The 24,360-nt window shown below is 35.9% G+C and overlaps 1 protein-coding gene across 1 annotated transcript in view; it reads right to left on the reverse strand.

Annotated features, from left to right (window-relative positions):
- Stat92E (Signal transducer and transcription activator Stat92E) overlaps window positions 1-24,360 on the reverse strand; it is a gene marked incomplete in the record, with an annotated part of 406,006 nt that overhangs the window by 65,122 nt on the left and 316,524 nt on the right. The window contains 1 exon segment of the mRNA XM_070091941.1: window positions 18,644-18,706. Coding sequence (XP_069948042.1) covers window positions 18,644-18,706 — 63 coding nt within the window.

Below are 24,360 nucleotides of genomic sequence, written 5' to 3' on the forward strand. Positions count from 1 at the left end.
TATATATATATATATATATATATATTATATATATATATATATATATATATATATATATATATATATATATATATATATTCTTATGAAATGGTAGAGAATCTATTTTTGAAGGTAATAAAGAAAAAGTACAAAATTTGATAAATAATTAACGAAATTACAATCTCGCTAATTTTGCTGTGTCAGCAATATTTACACCGGCGATGTTGCCCACTTTTAGTCTTATTTTCTGCCAATTACATTGTTCCATTAGACCAAATTCTTAGCTATTTCACTAGTATGTGTTTCATTTTATCTACTGAGCACAAGATATCACTCTATCAACTATTTCAACTACCCAATAAAGTGATCAGACATTGGTAACTTGGCCAATATCACACACAACGTTCAAAATATTCCAATTTCAAAACAGGGTCCACAATAAACAATGCTGGCATTCCTGCCACTAAAATAACATTTCCTCTGTTTATTAGTTACATTTCCAGGCATTACAGATGAATTCCATTTTGATTTTTTATTTACGTAAGGAATTTTTATTCACACCAAAAAAATAGATGATTTACTGTTATGCAATACTGTAATACTGTAACTGTATAAATAATATCAGCGCATTCATGAACACACATCAGACCCACCAGCTGACTTGTACTGGACACGAAGTAATTTGTTTACTCCTGTTCATCAGTAAAAATGAAACATTTCCGCTACTTTGAGCTCAATTTCAAGTTATTTCTCAGTACAGTAGACCGTCGTTTAACACAGTAGTTACGTTCCTGAAAATGCTGTTTTAGCTAAAATTGTGTTAGACAAACTGAAGAAGTGAGGGGAAAAATAGGGTTATGTTCCTGGGAGTCCCAAAAAAGCCAAACTTTTTTTTTTTTTTTAGACCTCCAGATCTTACAAAAATAAAAGTGAATATGTAATTTAAGTTCAGTGTCGTGACGTATTATGTTGTTTTTCCTGCTTACGATTACAAATGCAACAGAAACAATAGTATTTTTTTACCTTAAATTGTGGGTGCTGGTGTTTGTGGAGAGTTATGCTGTGGCCCTACTGGGCTGAAGTAGATGGTAGGTAGAGGTACTGGTCCTGAAGTCGATGGTTGTACTAGAATGTCAGTCAGTAAATCAGTCCAGTCAGTAAGTCAGTCGAGTCAGTCAGTCAGTTGAGTCAGTCAGTAAATCAGTCAAGTCAGTAAGTCAAGTCAGTAAGTCAGTCAAGTCAGTAAGTCAGTCAGTTAGTAAGTCAGTCAGTCAAGTTAGCAAATCAATCAATCAAGTCAGTAAGCCAGTCAAGTCATTAAGCCAAGTTAGTTTATCAGCCAAGTCAGTCAGTAAATCAGTCGAGTCAGTAAGTCAGTCAGTAAATCAGTCAGTCATCACACAAACTCATATTTACCTCATTCTTTTTATGTGCACAAAGAGATGCTTCAATACGGCCACTGGCTATCTCTTGTCTAATACATGTACAGTGGAACCTCAAATATCGAACTTTCTTCGGTCCAGAAGGCTGTTCGAGTGCCTTTACCGAATGAATTTATTCCCATCAGGAATAATGTTAATTAGATTAGTCCATTTCAGACCCTCAAAAATACACTTATAAAAGCACTTACAAAAATACACTTACATAACTGGTTGTGTTGGGAGCAGTTTGATTTTTGAGGTTCCACTGTATCTCTATTTTCTTTGTTAATTCTAAGACTTAAACACTTTAACCTTTTCTTGCCACTTTCAGAAACACTTGTATGCCTACTGGGTGCAATGATTGCTTGAAAGATTTAAGATATAGCAAGAAAAAGATATAAACTCCTAGCAGAAGATGGTATGCATCATGCGGGTGATGCACTCAAAATTTTTTCCCCTACTGCGAATCGTGTTTTAAGTTACCACCATCCAAAAAGAAGAAATTGAACAAGAAGAAGATACTTGCTTACATGCAAGTATTGCAGCAACAAGAATAATCATGTCACATCTTCATTTTCCTGTGCCACATGCAAAGTAAATCTATCCTTCAAGAAGGATAGAAATTGTTTCATAAAGTTTCATTGCAGAAATTAGTGACGTAAAAAGATTGTTCTTTCTCAGGGAACTCAGGAATATTTCATTTGTAAGTTGTATCCCATTGCAATGTGTCATTGTTGATAAGTAGTTCCTCTTTCTATTGTTTTACTGCTTACAAATTGTTCAGAAACAAGTTCCATTTATGTTTTTTATATTGTCTACTTGTATAATAAATTTAAAAAATATTTATTTCGTTTTTTTCAACAATTGCAACCTTGCAACATTCTAAATTGTTATACCCCAAACGGGCAGGACCGAATATACTCGGTCTTCGAATATCTGCAATTGCGCGAGACGTTACTTTCACAACTCCGTTTGGATGGTCTCAGTGACCTTACATCGAGTAGCTCTATCCCCTTATAGGAAATCACTTTCAAATTCACACTTTAGACTTTGAGTTAATTTTATGAAGTGTTATACAAAAATATGCCGCAATTCTTCAATCATGCTATAACCAAAATGTACCAGACAAAACCACATTAAACAATGGTAAACGACGGTCTACTGTACTAAAACCAATCAAAAATCATCTCTATTTCTGTAATATAGCTTCCATTCTATCAAATGAGACCAAGAAACTGTGCGTACAACTATAAAAACCATACAAAAATACACTGCTAAGTTGCTGTTTTAATCTAAAAACACGGTCAGTTTTTTTTTCTCATCATGCACTGCATGCTGCAGGACTTGTTTTATATGATGCACACTTACCACATAGCTGCATTCTCATATCTAGGCCCAAATTTATCGCCCACAGCTTATCTGAGTGAGCTGAGCTCATGACAGTACTATAGTTTGGAGCCTGACTTCAAAGCCGTAGAACTATGAGACGGACCCTCAAAGGGTTAAGGGAGAGGAGGTAGGGTATTATGAAAAAATGCAGAAACTGTTACAAATAGATTTAGGATAAGTCACTGCCTGAAACTAGTCACACGACACACAAAAGAATAATAAAAGCATCACAAGCTAAACACATAAAACATGAGAATATTATTAAAAAACCATGATAAAGTTGTGTGTAAACACATTACCTCATGAGCGACACAGCCTTAAGCATGCAGTATATCTCTGTAGTATACCACAAAGTAGAAATAGAGAAAATGCAAAGAAGTGAATTTAGAATGATGCCTGATCTGAGAAGAATAAGCTATACATCCTATGAAGAAAGAATGTGAAAGCTAGGCCTCCTTTTTTCTTGGGGAACATGGAACAAGCAGGGATAAGATCACAAGAAAAATATTTTGATGAATATACTTGCTCGTCACAGGAATAAATAGAAAAGAGAGAGAAAATGGTTAGCAATTAAACACTAAAATGAATGAGAGGGTGATGCAAAAACACTTCCTTAACATAAGAGTGGTAAAGAAAGTAAAATGAACTGTAAAAGCAGAATCCATACAAGTATTAAAAAAGTAGATATGACAAAGATATTTAACACCAGTTAGTTTAAAGTTTAGAGGTGATATAAAGAACTAGACCTCCCCTTCCCTCTCCCATAAACTCATGAAGTAAGCAATTACACACAAAAAATTTATCTAGTATATGAGAATGCTTTGGCAGTGAGGTAAGATGGTTAGTGAACAAGGAACATAATTGAGACTAAGGATGGTCAAATGATCAGTCCTTCATATATGGCACAGGGCACAAGAATAATGCTACTGCCATGCATCGTATATTATCTTGCACCAAATATATTACTATTAAGGAGAGCCCACTATCTACAGACAGCTGCTCAAATATTTGTTTCACACACTCAAGAACCTCTTCTTAAAAAAAAAAAATCACTTAATGAAGCAGTAGTACATAATTACTCACATTATTACAGATAATATATATATGATACAACCACTTATAGACAATTTACAAATACTGTTCAAATTGCACATTGCTGACAGTTCATAAATCAATTTAAAACAATAAACTATTAGATTTTTCTAATGCCATTAAAGAAAATTTAAAAAATTAACTTAATAAGATTTATAATAAATAGTAAACCTAATTTACAAAAATGCCACAAAAAGTTGAAAGAAACCATAAATACTTGATCAAAACTGAAGACAGGAGGCACATTATATACAAGACACAAAAATCTGAATTAATGATTTTAATCTCAGTCTCCAATACAATTAATGAAGTGAAACAATTTAAAAAATATAAATTTAAACAAAATGTAGCAGTTTAAGACAAGTAAGATACTACCTTCAAAAAGATATATTCTATAGAAGAAAAATAATACCTTATCACAATATCAAATACCTACAAGTGTCAAAAAAAAAAAAAGGTTATAATGTTAATTATATCATGGAAAACAATTTCAATATAAAATACAGTAAAGCCTTGATTTAAGTGACTAATAAAGATGAGCAGACGGGCAGTAATGGCAAGTGTGCTGGATACTGATCAAACTGTTTAGCCATCATCATTAACACTAACTGACAATTCAAACCAACAAACTTTGTTACTCAACCAATTGACAAAGATGATTTTGTCCCTTGTTTCCAAAGTGCATTATTAAATCGAGGGTTTACTGTACTTAATGAAAATTAGGCTCAAATTTTAAAAGATACTGAATTTTTCTTAGATTTATGAGATAATATTTATAAATAAATGTCTGCTTTCAGCGAATTACATTAACTGATTATTGTACCTATTTTATACAAATATAGACTGAAATCAAAGTCTGCGCATAAATTTGTCTGCTTGTACATAGGTGCAACAAACCTTGAACACTCAGTTTTTCTGCTGACAGTGGAAGAGAACAGAACAATTCTGTCATCTCATCAAGCAATAATTATGTGTGGAACAAGGAATGGTAATGTTTCAACTACAACTGTGACAGCACAGTGTATCTCTCTTAACACTGTTATAAATACACTTAACAGTCACGACAAAAGAAACCACAAATATCTCCTAGCATTTCAAACTTTCACTCATCATTTATAAATTCTTCAGTTTAGATCATTTCTGTTAAACTCATCTTAACTGTATATATAAAGGTCATACAGAACGTCATCCAACAGCATTTAAAAATTCAAGTAACACAAAAAATGTGCCATACTAAGCATTTTCCATATCCATATTTTCTAGATGGAATGCATAAACAAAAGTGAGATCATTAACTGCTATTTCTTTGGCAGCTGTTAGCATTATTCTTTTTATATTTCAAAGCATTATTTCTAATTTCAATCTTACACTTATGGAAAACATCACAATTCAATAATACTGAATGAAAAAATTTGGTTTGTGCGATAAGCTGCATGTGTAATGCAAATACATAAAAAGTATTTTCTTTTTATTTTCATACTAAATATTAGGAAAATACTGTACATAATTTTGCACTTAAAAACTGATTTTTTATTTAATGCCTGTAATTTAAATACCATATGCAGTATAAACTGCAGACTTCAGATTTCAAGAGGATGTCAAAAATCAGTCATCTATTGTACTTCAAAAAATCACTAATAAGCCAGGTTTTATACCATATCATGATGTAAGCATATATTTTGATTCAATGCAGAATCAGAAAGGATTAAGAGAATGCTTACCTATAAAATTAACAATGAATAATAAAATAAACAAATTTTATTTTCAAAATGTACATAATTATAAAATAAGGTGACACTTATTTCATACAATTTTAAAAGCTCCTGATCATACAAAGGATTTTAGGAAGACTAAAATTAAAACTTAAAACAACTTGCCACTCTACAGTTGAATTTCGAGTATTTTAATGCTACATGTAATATAAATAAGTTGTGTGAAGATAAGGTTACTAAATGTAATGATTATTTTAAGTAACAAAACTCTGTATATTAAAACAGCAATGTCATTATAAAAAGACAGGAATACAAAACTGTATTATCAACTTAAGTTACAATATTTATCAAGGAGTAGAAATACAGTGGTGACATTAAGTGCATGAGTATGAATGCAGAGTGGAATCTGGACAAGCAGGTTGTGTCTCATGTATTTGACATTCATTGTCAATCTACTTGATTATAACATCAAATTCTGGAATTGTTTTTTAATAAAAGTTTTGAAGCATATGGCAGACAGGGAACTTTCAGATTCTTTTGGGCTTTATGTTTACATGTCTACACTGGTTGAGTTGAACACTGTCTACTCAGGATGAGTCAAACACTGCTTACTCAGGTTGAGTCGAACACTGTCTACTCAGGTTGAGTCAAACACTGTCTACTCAGGTTGAGTCGAACACTGTCTACTCAGGTTGAGTCGAACACTGTCTACTCAGGTTGAGTCGAACACTGTCTACTCAGGTTGAGTCGAACACTGTCTACTCTGGCTGAGCTGAATATGTGGGATATCAACGGTTTACAAAGAGTTGTCACAATACCATTGCTGCAACAATTTTCAACTAACCTACAATTTAAAGATGAAACTTTATATGAAGCTTTGGTACATCCTGGACCATTATCAAGTAATATCTCGACCATGATGAACTGAAACTGTGTCTAAAATTTCATCTGCATATTGTGGGTAAGTTATGAAAAGCTTATGATGTTCTTAAAAAATAGGTTGAATATAGTAGTTACCTAACATATAAGAGTACTGTTAATGCTAAATAACAAAATGTCTGTGGGAAACTTTTAGTGTGTATTACTGCTAGAATGAAAAAGGCTTACAAGTAGATAATAGCTTAAGTATTATAACACTAAGTGGAAGTGGCAGCATCTACACAACATATTTTTATAATAACTTGATATACAGTACAGATGCTCCTTGTTTTACGATGGTTCAACTTTGACATTTCGACTTTAAGTTGGTGTGGTAGCAATTAACGTTCGTTCTATGCTTCAAAACAGGCCCAGTGTGCTTTCAACTGATTACATTAATGATGAGTACCTGTAAAACATATCACGTGTACTGTACCTGTATCATCCTTGGGTATTCGAGTTAATGTACTGTAAAGCTATTTTTTTGTACTGTACAGTACTGTCCATATACTGACAGGAAAAACTTGTATTTGATTATTTACTTTGCAATATTGGTATTTAGTTAGTTACAGTAATTGTTTATTTACTTATTCAGCGAAAGAAAATATTTATTTACTTGTTTATCTTATCATATTCATATACAGTGGACCCCCGCATAGCAACTTTAAATCGTGCAAGAGGGCTGATTGTTATGCGAAATGTTCGGTATGCGAATGAATTTTCCCCATAAGAAATAATGGAAATCAAATTAATCTGTGCAAGACACCCAAAAGTCTGAAAAAAAAAATTTTACCACATGAAATATACATTTTCCTACACACAAAGAGAAGGATACATGCACAATAGTAGAGTAGTACATGCACAATATATATTGTGCATGTACTACTCTACTAAATGAAGAATAAATGACACTTACCTTTATTGAAGATGCAGCAATGACTGATGAGACACTGTGTCCTGGGAGTGCCTTTTCCTCCTGAGTACTGTAGGTCCTGTTTGGCATTTTCTTCCAGAACATGCCTTATCACACTGTGTATGCCACTACGATTCTTAAATCTCTCAAACCAACCTTTGCTGGCTTTAAATTCACCAATATGAGCACTAGTTCCAGGCATTTTTCCCTGTTCACCTGGGTGTTAGTCGATTAGTGTGGGTTGCATCCTGGGAGACAAGATTAAGGACCCCAATGGAAATAAGTTAGACAGTCTTTGATGACACTGACTTTTTTGGGTTATCCTGGGTGGCAAATCCTCTGGGGTTAATTGTTTCTTGGTATTCTCAATAAGCCACACCAACAACGGTGCTACAGCAGCAGCAGCAGCTGACGGTGGTACAGCAGCAACAGACGATGCTACAGCAGCAACAGACGATGCTACAGCAGCAGCAGACGATGCTACAGCAGCAACAGACGATGCTACAGCAGCAGCAGACGATGCTACAGCAGCAGCAGACGATGCTACAGCAGCAGCAGACGATGCTACAGCAGCAGCAGACGGTACTACAGCAGCAGCAGACGGTACTACAGCAGCAGCAGCAGCTGACGGTGGTACAACAGCAGCAGCAGCTGACAGTGCAGCAGCAGCTGACGGTGGTACAGCAGCAGCAGCAGCAGCAGCTGTACCACCAATAGTAGCGATGGTTGATTGGGGTTTATTATACAACCTGGCCAGCTCGGAGACACGCACTCCACTTTCATACTTATCAATGATCTTTTTCTTCATCTCTATAGTAATTCTCACCCTTATTGCTGTAGGGTTGGCACTAGAAGCTTTCTTGGGGCCCATGGTCACTTATTTTCCAGAAAAAATCACCAAAAACACTGTAATAATACGAAATGTTCCGATTCTATGCTTGGATGTTACCGCGGAGGCTGGCTGGTAAACAATGCCACCGGCGGAACATGTGAGCGTGGCTCAGGCCGCACATTGGACGCGTCTCGGACGAAGAGCGGTGAGCGGGTTTTTGGGCGGTATGAGAGGCAAAATTTTTGCGAAAAAAGCGAGTGGTATGCGGATTGTACGGTAAGCGATGCGTGCGGTATGCGGGGGTCCACTGTATAACTTGCAATATTTTCAACTTACAACAGGTTCATTGTAACAAAACCCTATCATAAGTCAAGGAGCACCTTACTCTTCCTTACACTACATTAAGCAGTGAAGTATATTCATAATTCAAAATTAAAATCTCTCTCTGCTTCATTAACATATTTATTTTTATACTGTATTCAGTATTTTTGTGGTTTGTATTTCAGTGAATTTAAATCTAAACCATGAAAGACAAGGAAGGTGTGTTAGCTACTTTAACCCTTTGACTGTTTTGGTCGTATATATACGTCTTACGAGCCACCGTGTTTGACGTATCAATGCGCCAAAATTCTAGCGGCTTCAAATCAAGCAGGAGAAAGCTGGTAGGCCAACATGTGAAAGAATGGGTCTCCACGGTCAGTGTGCACCATATAAAAAAAATCAGGGAGTCAGTGGTGCATTGTGGGAAAGCCATTTCAGTAGTCTTATTTCAGCATGTCTAGGAGTAAGAAATATGTGACTCCCCAGCGAATCTGGGACTCTTCTCTTTTCAAGTGATGCTCTAACACAATGAAGATCAGTTTCATGGTTTTGAGGAGTTTGTGACTGAAAGCAATGCCCAGGATACCAGAAGAAAGAAAGAAAGGAAGGAGAAGGAAGGAAGGAGAAGGAAGGAAGGAAGGGAGAAGGAAGAAAGAAGAATGGAGAAGGAAGAAAAAAGAAAGAAGTAGAAAGAAAGATAATTACTAGGAGGATGGAAGGGAAGCAAACATCCGACACCATTGTTTTGACAGGCGGTAGGGGGAGTGAGTAATGAGACAATATGTGATTTTGACAGCTGTCGGACCCTGACTCAGCACATTCAGAAGTCCCCCCCCCACACACACACAATGAAAGTGCCCAGTTACTATATATGAATATAGAAACCAGAAGGAAGGAAAGAAGGAAAGAATGAAGAAATAATGAAGAAAGGTAGGTAGGAATGATGACACAGGAACATTTACCTAGGATAACTACCTAACACAACTGCCTGCTACTACTTTGAAGAAAACTGCTCAGACGAGGTGCTTTGTCTGTGCACATACAAAAAAAAAAAAAAAACGGCCATAAATATGCAGGGACACTCGTTTTATGTGTGATGAGTGTAAAACACCACTGTGTATGAAACCATGTTCCAAAGAGTTCCACAAGCTGCAGAACTTCTAGGAACATGTCCAGTGGCTGTACATTTGTATATATATATATATATAACAGAACAATAGTAATAAACAATTTTTTGTATTGGTTATCTGTGTAAACAAGTTTTATAAACAATATATTGATAATTATGTTTGTGTGCTTATTATGTTGTATACAAAGAGTGTATATATGTACGTTACACCTTACTTTGGTCTCACAGGCCACATAAGTTATATGTGAAAAAATAAAATAGTGAAAAAAATAAAAAGAAACCTTCCACTGCAAGTAAACCAAAGTTTACCGGGTTAGCGGCATTCGCCGCTGTTGCCATATACAGCTCATTTTCTGACAACTTTACTCCTCTATATCTCGGTAAGTACTGATAGCAAAAAAAATTTGTTGGTCTTAAAACAATCAGAAAATTAATCTTAACATTTTCATAAGAATTTTTTTTTTTTAATATTCTTCGACACCAGGAGACACTTCAGGATTTGGGGTTGCGACAGTCAAAGGGTTAAAATCCATCCAAGGAATATGCAACACTGGATTTGCAGTGTTGTCTTACCAAGCTAAGAGCTAAGATAAAACTATAAATTTAAATTATATTATTCTAGTTTTTCCAAAATACATGTAACTAGGATTCCAATCAAGCTAATGTGATATGCTAGAATTTTGGGTAGAGACCATTGTCCCACCCTTACTACTAACCCTTACAGATTGCAGAAATATGACATGATACTTAACCAAGTTATTATCAGAATTGCAAATATGGATTTAGAAATTTGATTGTTTTTACACTCCATTTTGTGAGTTTACAAAAGAATTTCTAGAGCTGGTGATGTCACTGAAATCACAAGAGTTGCTTACAAATCAGGAGAATTCAAAGAAAAAACAGTAGCAAGAATATTGAATCTTTTAAAGCTGAATGACTAGGAAAGTAGCTATCTTTAGTGAATCTATTTTAGTAATTCCAGCAATGACTGCATCTATAGAGAACAGGTACTTTACTTTGAACTGAGTAAAAACTTTCTCCAGAAACCTTGCAGAGCTTTGCCCTTCTATTAACAGAACAACCAAGAATTTACAGAACAACCAAGAATTTTCCAGCAGAATTATTGATCATTTTGCTCAAAAATAAGAAATCCATTGAACAACCGTATATTTAAAATGATAAATTAAATAATATTTTATGTTGATGCTTCCTAATTTATTTGTTAAAAGAATCAATAAAAACAAATATATATCACTCTTCATACTTCACCTTAATCAAAAAGGTTACCAATGCCACTTACTTGACCCAGTAATTTTTTTATTATATACCACTGATATAATTCCCAGCTCACAAGAAACACTCTTGGTTACAACTGTGACTAGTTTCAAGAGTTCTTCTCTCACAACCAGCCACAGTTCCTTGTTGACTACCTGATCAACCAGGCTATTACTATCTTTGGCTCACTTGACTTTATAAAGATCAACCCAGGGCAAAGAAGTGTAAAAGGAAGGTTTGTGTGTGTACTTGTCTGCAACAGTTGCTATCTTACATGGATATCACAACCTATTTAATCTGGCACATTATGAAGGAACTCCCACAATGAATGACAAAAAAAAAAAAGAGCACAATTCATTGACACAGTAACTATCCAAGAGATTCTTGACATTATATTATGGAATATGACAAAGTGACAGTGTATAGGCAAGGCATATCTGATAAAACAAGATTATATTGCATGGGGTATGAAGTCATAGAAGGTGTGTGAAGTCATGGAAGGTGTGTGAAGGCATGGATAATGTGTGAGGGCATGAAGGGTGTGTAAGGTGTGTAAATGCATACAATGATAAGTCATGAAAAAGTTTTTGATAAAGTAGAAGCATGAATACAGGTTGACCATCTCTAATCTGGCATCATTGGGACCTATAGGGTGCTGGATTAGTGATTTTGCCAGATTACAGAGCAGTCAGGTTAGAATACACTTAACCCTACAGTCAACCACCTCATGCTACCTTTAAAACACCCTGTAAACCAGTACAAGTTGTTTAACACTTTCACTGTAGTAAGCCCTACTCACAAACTTGCTCCCAGTGTTGAAGCATTTAAAAAAATTATTTTATCTTATGAAATGAGAATCTTTCTCTGAAGGTAATGAAACCAAAAGTATGAAATTTGATGGAAAATTTACAGAATTACACTTTCACAAAGTTAGCGGTCCCAGCGATATTTATGCATTGGCAATTTTGCTCACTTTACACCCTATTTTTGGCCAATTCCACTGTTACAGTTGATCAAACTCATAGCTATGTCGCTAGCATTCCTGCTATTCTGTTGACTGAGTACGAGAAAGCACCCATTTACCTATTTCAACTGTTGCGGTGTAGGGATCACCTTTCGAACTTGTAACCGATGTCCTGCTACAAACTGAGGATGGGAGTTCACGGCTGTCAAAAGTTAAACGAGCCACATTGCTAGGGTATCGTCTCCGCCCGCGGGCAGGAAGAATATAAGTGTTTACCTTGAGGATTGGGAGATCTTGGAGTTCCAGCTGTTCAAGAATGTCATTGCCACATGTCTGGAAATTTTGTTGAACTATGGTATGGGGCAGAATGACAGTACCACTACAAGAATTGAGGGAATGATGTTTTTCAATAGTGACAGGAACAGTATCTATATGGAAAAGAAGAGAAAGATCATGAGCTTGGGTAGCATTCTGTACCATGATGATGCACGTACCGCTCTTAAGAGCATGAAAAGAAATATCTTTACCAACATGGCGTAGGAGTGCCTTGCCAATACTGTGGTCGGAAAGATAGGCGGTAGAGGAAGTCGGTCGAAAAGTGAAGAATTTAGTCCATTGTGCAGTCTGAAACTGAGCGTGGAAAGGGAGTGCAGGACGTGTCGATCTTTTCTGAGAAGAATGAGAAGGTGGAGGAGTATCATCAGCAGGTAATTGTCGTTGGCGTTTAGGCATGGGACCAGAGTTGGTCCGACGTGGAATGGGCAGGCGATTCGAAAATTGCCGCACCGTAGAGGGAGAGGCCGGAAGCATAGTCAAAGGAGAGCGGAGGTCAGATAAATCAAAGGAGTCAGTCGAGACCTCAGTACCTGAAGCGGGTGGGGAAACAGCACCGGCAAGAGGTACAGAGTCATGAGGAGTGTCCGAAGAGTGGTCCATAGACGAGGCGGGGTCAGAACGGGGTGTGGTATCAAGAAGGGGCCCGGGGGTACCAAGTTCATGGATTGGGCTCTCCATGGTTAGGTTACTTCTTTCTTTTTGTTTTTAAGAAAAAAAAAGAAAGAAAAGAAAAGAAAATAAAAAAAGGGGGGACCGGGGAGGGATAGTTCCTAGGAGGAATGAAAGGGCCAGAAATCTCCCTCCGCGCCCAAGAGGACCTCAGCACCACAAGTAGCGTAGATGCAGCATGGAACCCGTGCCATACCCTACCCATCATGCCAGTAAACCAGCAATCCGGGACAGCAACCTCACATCTGCCGAGCTACCTCGGTGGACAAAAGAGAAGGCGGCCGGATATCCGCCACAAAGCATACCTCCTTCGGCCACCACCCCCGGAATCCGAAAGGTGGCTTCCAGAGATACACCTGTCGCCCGAAAGACACCCAAAGCCACTCTCCGGGATACCGGAGAGGGATCGGGACATCCCCAGGCGATCCAGATTCCACGGCAAACTACGCCACCGCCAAGAACCTCAACGGAATGGGATGGACCCCGGTACCCTTTCCCCTACCTAGGAACTAGCGCGCCTGTGGGAAAAACCCCAAAGGCCAAAAAGAGGAAGGGCAAAAGGGAAGGGTGGGGAGGGGGAGGAGGAAAGGGAAAAGGGGAGGATGGGATAGGGAAGGGGGGATTGGGGGGTAATTAGGTTCGGTCTGAGGAAGGAGACCAGCAGGTCTAATTCCTCAGACCAAGAGCCCCTTCACCACGCCAAGGAGCCCCCCCTTGAAGAGGCCCATACTTCCCAACTTTACTTAATACGTATATGTTAGTGTAAACTTGTTATCTGGCATTTATATGCATTTATATATGGAAAAAATGGAGTTCTGCTTTCCGGCGAAGTCTGCTTTTTGGTAGTAGCCTGGAACCTAACCTGCCGAATAAGTGGGGCCCTACTGTACTAAAGTTAAATTTTTTTTTTTTTCTTTTTGGGCCACCCTGCTTCACTGGGATATGGCCGGTTAGTTGAAAGAATTAAATATTTAAAAGTGTGTAAACCAAATGAGAAGAACTCATACACTATAAATCACTAAAAATACTAGTACTGGGTATTGAGTTTTTAAGCGGTGAACACAAAGGGCTTGGGTGCCCAATTAATTAATATTTATTTTGAAGTGAATATCTATGGACAGTAGGTGGTAGCATCTATGTATGTCAATCTTCTACTCAAAGCCCCTGAGACAACAGAGCACACCCTAAGATATTAAGAACTGTTTTTTTAAATGTCAGTTCAAAACTGTAAATTGCACGGTTATGGAGTTGGACCACTCTTGATCCAACCTGCAGTTAAAGAGTTAAGGTGTCGTGTTTGTGTTTCTGCTGTATAATAATTTCACAGACCAGCAAAAATATGCTCACAGTGTAATGCAGTTTACATTAAGTTTGATGTATTTTAACTTTCATGGTTATATTTCCTACCATTGCAGCTGAATATCTAAAAATTTTGAGAGATATCAGTTATGTGCCCAACACTGCCGGAACTACGTATATTAAAAATCTCCAGAATTTTGTCAAAGTGCAAAATCACAGTTTAGCTATACAAGAACAAAAAAGACTAAAAAAAAGTTTTGGTGACTAAGTGACTTTAGCCAAACTAGTTATACCATGTAAATTCTTAATTTATGTATTAATTGCTATTGATGAGATTGAGAGGAACAAAAGTGTGCACACTTGTACATATGCATATAAATGAAATATATACAGGAAGGCCCCGCTTTACGGCGTTTCACTTTACGGCGTTCCGCTAATACGGACATTTCAAATTATGACCAAAACTCGCTATACGGCTCCCCCCACCTGACTTTCTAATACGGTCACCGTGCCCCACCCTGTTTGTTTACATTCTCCATGAGCTCAGTAAGCACTAAGTCTCTCCATTTTGTCTGGAAACTCCAAAATTTCAAATGTTTTTAAAAGTTATTTCATATTTTATATATACTCTGATAACTATACTTATGTATACCTGTACCTAAATAAACTTACATACTGTGCTGGCATGCAGGTACACATTAAAATTGGTAAGTGTCTTATGTCTCCAGACGTCATATTAGTAATGATAATAATAATCATCGAGTCATTTAAATGTCGTATATTACGTTAATATACACATTTTCATTAATCCATCCATGATATTTTTTTCAAAATTATATAATAAACACGATGCATAACATATAAATAAGATAAATACACCCCACAGTAGAATAAATAAACATAAATGTGAGATGTGGTAGCAGACGACTTGCACAAGTGACGCCATATTAGAAATGATAATAATAATAATACTCACCGAGTCTCATTAAATGTCGTATATTACGGTAAAATACACATTTTCATTAATCCATCCATGATATTTTTTTCAAAATTATATAATAAACACGATGCATAACATATAAATAAGATAAATACACCCCACAGTAGAATAAATAAACATAAATGTGAGATGTGGTAGCAGACGACTTGCACAAGTGACGCCATATTAGAAATGATAATAACAATACTCACCGAGTCTCATTAAATGTCGTATATTACGTTAATATACACATTTTCATTAATCCATCCATGATATTTTTTTTTAAATTATATAATAAACACGATACATAACATAAAAAGATGATAAATACACCCCACAATAGAATAAATAAACATAAATATAAGATGTGGGAGCCACATAACTTGTACAAGTGACGGCAAGAATAACATTTTCTCTAATCTAAGAGAAAATGTGTTACTGGGGGTAACTGTAGAAAATTATTCCTTTCGTATGTATGTAAGTAAGTTTATTCAGGTATACACAAATACAGTTACATAGATTATCATACATAACAACATACGTGTAGAGAACCTAGGATAACCCAAAAAAGTCAGTGTGACTTATTTCCATTGCCTTCACTCAGAGCTTCATTTCTTCTCAAAATGATGTTACATGAGAATGGGAGTGTTCTTCTTTATTAATTCTACCGTATCAATGTAGAGACAACCTGTAAACAATGTAACTTGTACACAAACCAAATGTGTACACTTCGTTTGTTTACAAAACTTACCTTCGCCTGGTTTGTTTACATAACTCTGCGCCTGCCCCCTCTCATGTACTCATTCTTTCTCTCTCTCATTTATTCGTTTTATCTCATTTACTTACTCCTGACCCTACATTAAGACTACAAATATTTTAAGGTAAGTAATGAGTGAACTGTATATACATTTTATCGCTCTGGGATGCTTAAATATCATAGAATAGTATGTGTGGGTGGGGTGGCCTGGTAAGGTAGCCTGGCTATTACCATACGTACCACACTTGATTTCTTACAATAAATACTACTTGTCTCACCCTAGATTAAGACTATAAATATTTTAAGGTAAGTAATGAGTGCACTATGTGTGTATTGTACTTTTTTATTGTTTTTTGATGCCTGGTTCTATTGCTAACTTAATATATGTTAGTGTAAACTTGTTATCTAGTGTTTGTATGCATTTATAAGTGGAAAAAAAGGGTGTTCCACTTTACGGCGATTTCCGCTTTACGGCGGTAGCCTGGAACCTAACCTGCCGTATAAGTGGGGCCCTCCTGTATGCAAAATTTCTCCAACTTAACATTTTTAATTGGGCACAAGTACAAGATATATCACATGGGGAAGAAATATTTTGTCAGAAGAAAAATGAGAAATTGAAAAATTTTTCATTATATTATAACAAAGTGCAATTTCTGGTCATCTGACTGAGACATTCCACTAGTTTACCAGTCCCTCTTGTAAAAATTAAATATTATATGTGGGCATACTTAATGCAATTTATTTGAGAAGACAAGCATTTTTTACTTAAAAACTTAAGTGAATAGACAAGCCTGAAGAAAAAAAAGGGGAATTACAAGGGACATAATAAGCTTCAGCAAAAATTATAATATAAAAATATGATTTACTATTTGCCAACCACTTCCACTATTGTAGAGAGTAAATTAAATGTGAAACAGAACTTCAAAAACATCTCAACACAAAGTAAAAGAGCAAATAAAAATGTTACAAGTGAAGACTGGCCAAGTCTAACTGGCTTAGTGATCAATGTCAGTAGAAAATTTAAATACATAATGTTTTATTTTCTACTGAGATAAATAACTTTTCAGAGCATTACTTCAACACTTGAAAGACTTTCTCACAAGATAATTTACTGAATCAGATTACAAAATTCTAAGTTCTCGGACACAATAATTTACGGATTTAAAAAATTCAGTCAATACGTATCAAAATATTAAATATATATTAATAAGTAATTAAACTATGCAACCGTAAATGTCAGACAACTTACAGTAATGTAACACCACTGAGAATACAGTGATAATACACCATCACAATTACATTAAAAACTGTATTTGGTCTACATAAAGGAACATTAAATGGGGAGATTCAGCAAACAACTAAGTAATTTTTGGCTCATGATTTTAAGTAGGATTTTTTCTTTCCTAGATAAAAAGTACTGTATTCAAATTTTGTAAAATTACAGGTACATGATAATGTTTTTATAATCCATAATGCATTAAAAGTATATGCTCTCTATAATAAATTTGTGAATTTCTTGTTACATATTTGAACTAACAAATTAAAAAGCAGATCAAATTAATGCCAATACATATAGGTAGTAATCTGCATCGAACCTTTCTATGCTGAAAACGCTAGCATACACTATAGCATTATGACGGCACCAATTGAGCATTAAGTTATATGGCCTAACTAGAAATTTCTTTTGTAACAAATCACTTGACAAACTTGCAGCCAGGATATTTGTCCCTAATATTTCCATACAAATCTAGTAAAAAATAGTTTTTCATGAGGTATTCCAAACCTTTAGCTATTATATAACTTCATATATGATACTATCACATTTTTTGGTCAAGTGCAATATATTACAAAAGTTTAAGTGGAGGTCTTAGCTTTATAAATGACATAAGGTCAATATTGAGCCATTATTTTACCCCAGACATCCCTGAAAGGTCTCTCCTTAACATGCTGGACCTGTGCGTATGTCTTGATGAATTATTCTGGAGAACATGAGATAAAATGGCTGTAGAGGTGATGACATAATTTTCAGACATTTCCTGATACTGCTGTGAAACCAGTGTTGTGCTGCACTATCAATTGCAAAGACATCACTTGAATTTATTAAAAGGTGCCATGGTGATAGTGAAAGCTTCCCTTAACAACTACTTCATACAAGAAAGTAGGTTCTGCTGAAGGATTATCAAATATAATGCTACAAAGTTATTTACACTTCAAGGCAAGCACTTTATTTTAACTCACAAATCTTTAAAGAAAGATTCATTACTTGAGTTCTGCATTACTTGTTAAGAGAAGATTTTAAAAGCAATCATGGGTTGAGAGGATATACTGTAGCTTACAAAAATATTTGTAACGTACCCTTAAAGGTGTTTTGTCTCAAATATACACCATCAGAGCACACAAGTACTGATGCTAATATACTACACTCACTATGTCAAATAAACCTTTTAAAACAATATCCGATATGTAAAGTAATTCTCTTTTTTGTGTTAACAATATTTAGGGAACATGTTACCCCAATAACATGTAATTTGGACAGCTCATCACCACATGGTTGCCACTGCCAATTTTGATCTCTCTTGTGCATATGAACAATTAAAATTGATTTGATGAAAATTGTAATGTTAGGAAACCAATTACTGGTTGGTCACTCCCACCTACGGGAACTCTGAGAGGACATTGGCAGCATCAAATAAAGGAGAATCCAACGAAGGCTTTTGGTCGCTGTAAAGGAATTATATGACCATTCAGACACATGGAATACAAGAAATGAAAATTAAAAATTGACTAGCCTTTACCCTGTGAATTTGCAAGAAAAGCTAATACTTTCAAGCACAGTAATTCTGTAATTCTAAGACACTCAACAAACAGAACGGATCTCATCCACCCTTCTACAGGAAGTCAAAGAACAATATTTAGCACCAAGAACAATAACTTTATATCTGGAATTACAGCAAGTGTTCCAAAAACCAAAGAATAACTATACCAACAGCTCACGCTTTATTTGTATAGAAGATGAGCATGTCCATAATATTTTCCTCAATTAAAATATATTTTGGTTTTGTTTTTCTAACAATGGATATTTTCTAAGAGCAATTAAGAGTGCCGACTGAAAATTAATAATGCAGTTGTAAAGGACCTTTACAAATGACTAAGGGATTTTTACAATACTTGCTTCGCTCAATTACAGTACTGATCAGTTCACTAGGAATGCAAAATTCTGAGTTTCTACTCCTAAGTATTTTTAAAACAGATTCATTAGAGCCTAATGAGGATTTTCCAACAGCAAATGTTGGAGAGAAGAGCTGTGATGGCTAGTAACAGCATATGGAGCAAGTCTTACCACAATCTAACAGTCTCATGACTATTACAATTCTTCTCCACAAATACAACCAAGCATGCAAAATCAAATATGAAGTTACACAATACATAAACATTCAAACATAAATCTATTCCATCTATGTTTGTATATTAACTACAAACAAGATATGTTTTACACAGAAATAATTGACAATGATGGGGTTATTACCTTTCCATTCATGATTATAAAGTGAATCAGATGATTTAAAAAATATAAAAATACAAACAAAAAATAAATATACACACACACACACACACATGCACATATACACACATGCACATATACACACACACACACACACACACACACGTCTGCATGCATACACTCTCGCACTCGTCAAAGACAGTTATATTAATTTTAAAATCTTTTAAATTCTTCACATCTACAGTATTACACCTCTTATGACCATTTTCTCTTTTCCATGATGGAATGCCATTTCTCTGCCTGTTATTGTTGGAAACTATACTTAATATTTTAATGAAAAAAAATTGTATAAAAATTTATAAATAATTTTTTACTACAATATCAATGGTATACAAAATGGAAGGCTGTAGAAAAAGAGGTGAGCAATCCTTCAGTCTTGCAGAATTATATAAAGACAACAGATGAGGTACAGCGGAATCTCGGTACTCAAACATAATTCATTCCAGGAGGCTGTTCAAGTGGCGATCTGGTCAAGTACCAAACAAATTTTTCCCAACTAGTTTCTTTTTTTTTTTGGTTAGCTGTTATCACTAATCTTCTTAGGCCCCATGGTGACTTATTTATACAAGTATAGCCTCCCCTCACTTAACAACAGAGTTTCATTTCTAAGACCACATCATTAAACAAATTCAACGCTAAGTGAGGAGCATGCTATAAGTTAGTGGGTTTATGTCAACCATCTTTGATATTGTTTTAATGTCACCTTTGCATCATTTATAACATTTCTGGTATATTTTTAAATGTTTATACAGTAGTGTACTGTATATTGAAATAAACAGAATAGAGGAAATCAGCTCTAATATACATTATTTAAGTATAAATACTTGTCAGAGAGCCCATTGTAAATCCGAGGCATCAGTAAATAAGTATGTTGCTAAGTGAGGAGAGGCTGTTTAAAAAAACACCAAAAAACGGGAAGAAACACAAAATAGTTTACAGTTAAGTTCTGGTAGGTCATGTTTGTTTGGTCAAATGCTGAAGAAATGGTCGACTACTGAGCGACATTTTTACCGAAGAAAGTGTTCGAATACCGAATTATTCGAGCTGGGAGCTGTTCGAGTACTGAGGTTCCACTTTAATCAGTCCCTCAAGCTAGGGGCAGGTATTCAGCACCAAAATTAGCTAGGAATTATGTGAAGATTTGAAGGATAGCATTTGTATGTATTACTGTTATTTTGCCTAAATCATAAATATACACACTATTGCTGTATATATTTATTATTTAGGTTCTTTCAAATACTGTATGTACTGTATTATAGTTTGAAATACAAAAAACTACATTCTGTGAAGGGTTCCATGAGCAAATCGAAGAAGAGCAACCTGTCAGTAGACCATCTAAATGTGAATGACACTACCACATCAACTATAATGATAAATATTATGGCCTCCTGGGAAACATTCCGACTCCTATTCCTTCATCATCAGTGACTTACGAAATGTCACTGAACCAACACTTTTGTCATATCAAATCCACAAAAAACCCACAGATATCAAAGAAATAAATACCCAATTCCCTTTGAACACGGGTGTGAATTTATTTAAAAATAATAAGCAAATAAAGGGGCCCAAAATCTAGAGAGCCTACCAAAAATCGTCAAAATTTTTGTTAAAAGAAAGATAAGAGTATGACTCAGAAATCAGTTTTAACCCTTTGACTGTCGCAAGCCCCTTTCTGAAACTGTTATTCTATGTCGCAAAATTTTTGGAAAAAAAAAAAAAAAAATTATTTTTTTCTTATGAAATGACAGGGAATCTTTTCGCGATGGTAATGACACCAAAAGTACGAAATTTGATTGAAAACTAACGGAATTACACTCCCGCGAAGTTAGCAGTCTCATCGACATATATGCATCGGCGATTTCGCAGACTTTGAGCCCTGTCTTTGGCCAATTTCATTGTTCCAGTTGACCAAACTCATAGCTATTTCTTTAGAACTCCATTTTTTCTATCAACTGAGTAGAAGAAACCGCCCATTTACCGATTTGAACTACACAATAAAGTGGTCAGAAATTGGCAATTTGGCCAATTTAATGCAAATTAAAAAAGATGCCAATTTCAAAACAGGGTCCAGAATAAACAATGTAGACATTCTTGGCACTAAAATAACATATCCTCTGTTCATTAGTCATGTCTCTAGGCCCCTCTTATATTACTACCGCTTTCTATTTTAATTTTTTATTCATACAAAAAATACAAAATTTACTGTTATGCATTATTGTAAAAATGGTATAAATAATATCAGTGCACTAGTGAAAGAATATTAGACTCCCCAGTTGACGTGTATTGAACGTGTGGTGTGATTTGCTTACTCCTGAACATTGGTAAAAATCGAACATTTCCGCTACTTTGAGCTCAATTTCCAGATCGCTTTCATCATGAAACTAATAAAAATTTTCTCTATTTCTGTAATATGTTTTCCATTTTATCACGTGAGACCATGAAAATGAGAATACAACAATAAATACTATACAAAAATACACCTCAAAGCCGGCATTATAATAATAAAAAAAAGTCGTTTTTTTTCTCATTACTCACTGTGTGCTGCAGGATTTTTTTTATGTGGTGCACACTGACCACACAGACCCATTCTCTCACAAGTGGGCTTACCAGCTTTCTCCTGCTCGATTTGAAGCCGCTAGAATTTATGCGTATTAATACGTCCGAAACACTGGCTCGTAAGACGTATATATATGACCAAAACAGTCAAAGGGTTAAACTATACAGTGGTCCCTCAATAATCGTCCATAATCCGTTCCTGGAAGTGGGACTATTATCGAACTGGACGATTTTCGAATCAATTTTCCCCATAAGAAATAATGTAAATCCAATTAATTCGTTCCAGACACCCAGAAGCATCAACAACAATTTTTTTTTTTACCTAAAAGATAGATTTACATGCACAAAAGAATGAACATTCAACATGAAAGTTACCTTTATTGAAGGCTGTTGTTGATGAATGGAAGACAGGGAGGAGGAGAGAGGGAAGAGAGGTTATTTGGAAGGGGAATCCCCCCTCCATAAGGACTCTAAGGCCCTAATAAAATGTATAAATGAACATTGGTAATAATGGTAGTTGATGAGTGGAATGGTCTGCCTAGTAGGGTGATCGAAGCTAAAACATTGGGTAGTTTCAAATTTAGGTTGGATAAATACACGACATAGAGGGGTTGGATTTGAGTCGGACTTGCACCTGAGCTTATTGCTTGGATAGCATTTGTTCTGTTAGTGGGTTGGATTTGTGAAGGTCCGGCCTAGTATGGGCCAACAGGCCTATTGCAGTGTTCCTCCTTTCCAATGTTTTAAAAGCTATGGCTTGGGTAGTTTCAAATTTAGGTTGGATAAATACACGAGTGAAAGAGGTTGGATTTGAGTCGGACTTGCACCCGAGTTTATTGCTTGGGTAGCATTTGTTCTGTTAGTGGGTTGGATTTGTGAAGGACCGGCCTAGTATGGGCCAGCAGACCTGTTCCAGTGTTCCTACTTTCTTAAGTTCTTATTTAACATCACACTTACCAGTAAGGTGATCGAGGCTAGGACCTTGGGTAGCTTCAAGAAGAGATTGGACAAATATACGAGTTGGAGGAGCTGAGTTTGATTTGTGTCATTGGGTACGGGAGTAAATTCTTGGGTAGCTTTGGGTGGAGGTCATTTTGATAAGGACCTGCCTTGTATGGGCCAGTACACCTGCAGTGTTCTTCCATTGTTATGTTTTTACTGGCTATTTGTTTGTGAGGGAGGGATGAGAAGTTTATTGTTGGAGAATATGACACTAATATCAACTCTATGGCTTATTTATCTATCACAATTCAACTAATATGACATAATAAACAATATTAATAACATAGAAACATGGAATATACTCTAGAATGAATAAAATAAGTCATTACGTATGTCACGAGAGGTGTTGTGTTGTGTTGTTGTTGGGTATATAAGGGCCACTGAGTGTAAGCCGTTCATAATGGTGGTGAGGCGGCGGTGGTTTTTGTAGCCCTATATAACTCCAACAACATTGGAGGAGTTGGTAGAATCGCTGAATCACTAAAGGAACCCTCTACCACCATCACTACGACCTTCTACCACTATTACAACTGTTACCACCATCACTACTACCTTCTACCACCATCACTACTACCTACTACCACCATCACTACCACCAAAGAAAGCTTCTAGTGCCAGCCCTTTGGTAAAGAATGTGAGAAACACATAATTTATGAAAAAGTTTGTAGAAAAATACAAAGATGGTGGTGGTAGAGTGGAAGCAGTTGTTTTAGTGGTTGATGAACATAAGAAAGGAGGATCACTGCAGCAGGCCTGTTGGCCCATGCTCGGCAGGTCCTTTACAATTCATCCCACTAACGAAACATTTTCCCAACCCAGTCCTCAATGCTACCCAAGAAATAAGCTCTGATAACTCTATCCACTCATTTGCAAGTCCCACTCATTTGCATGTTTCGTTAGTGGGATGAATTGTAAAGGACCTGCCGAGCATGGGCCAACAGGCCTGCTGCAGTGATCCTCCTTTCTTATGTTCATCAACCACTATCACAACTGCTTCCACTCTACCACCACCATCTTTGTATTTTTATACAAACTTTTTCATAAATTATGTGTTTCTCACATTCTTTACCAAAGGGCTGGCACTAGAAGCTTTATTTGGAGCCATGGTAGCTTATTTAGCACTTGCAAGCACTAAAATCAATGGAATATTATTAAATATTTCGTAGGAGCATGTGAGGGGACCGTCACTCACTGGTAAACAATGGCACACTGGCTGGGAAGGAAAGGCCGAGGCGGCTCAGAGCGTGAGTATGCG

The sequence above is a fragment of the Cherax quadricarinatus genome, chromosome 37 (assembly GCF_038502225.1).
Source record: "Cherax quadricarinatus isolate ZL_2023a chromosome 37, ASM3850222v1, whole genome shotgun sequence".
NCBI classification, from domain to species: domain Eukaryota; kingdom Metazoa; phylum Arthropoda; class Malacostraca; order Decapoda; family Parastacidae; genus Cherax; species Cherax quadricarinatus.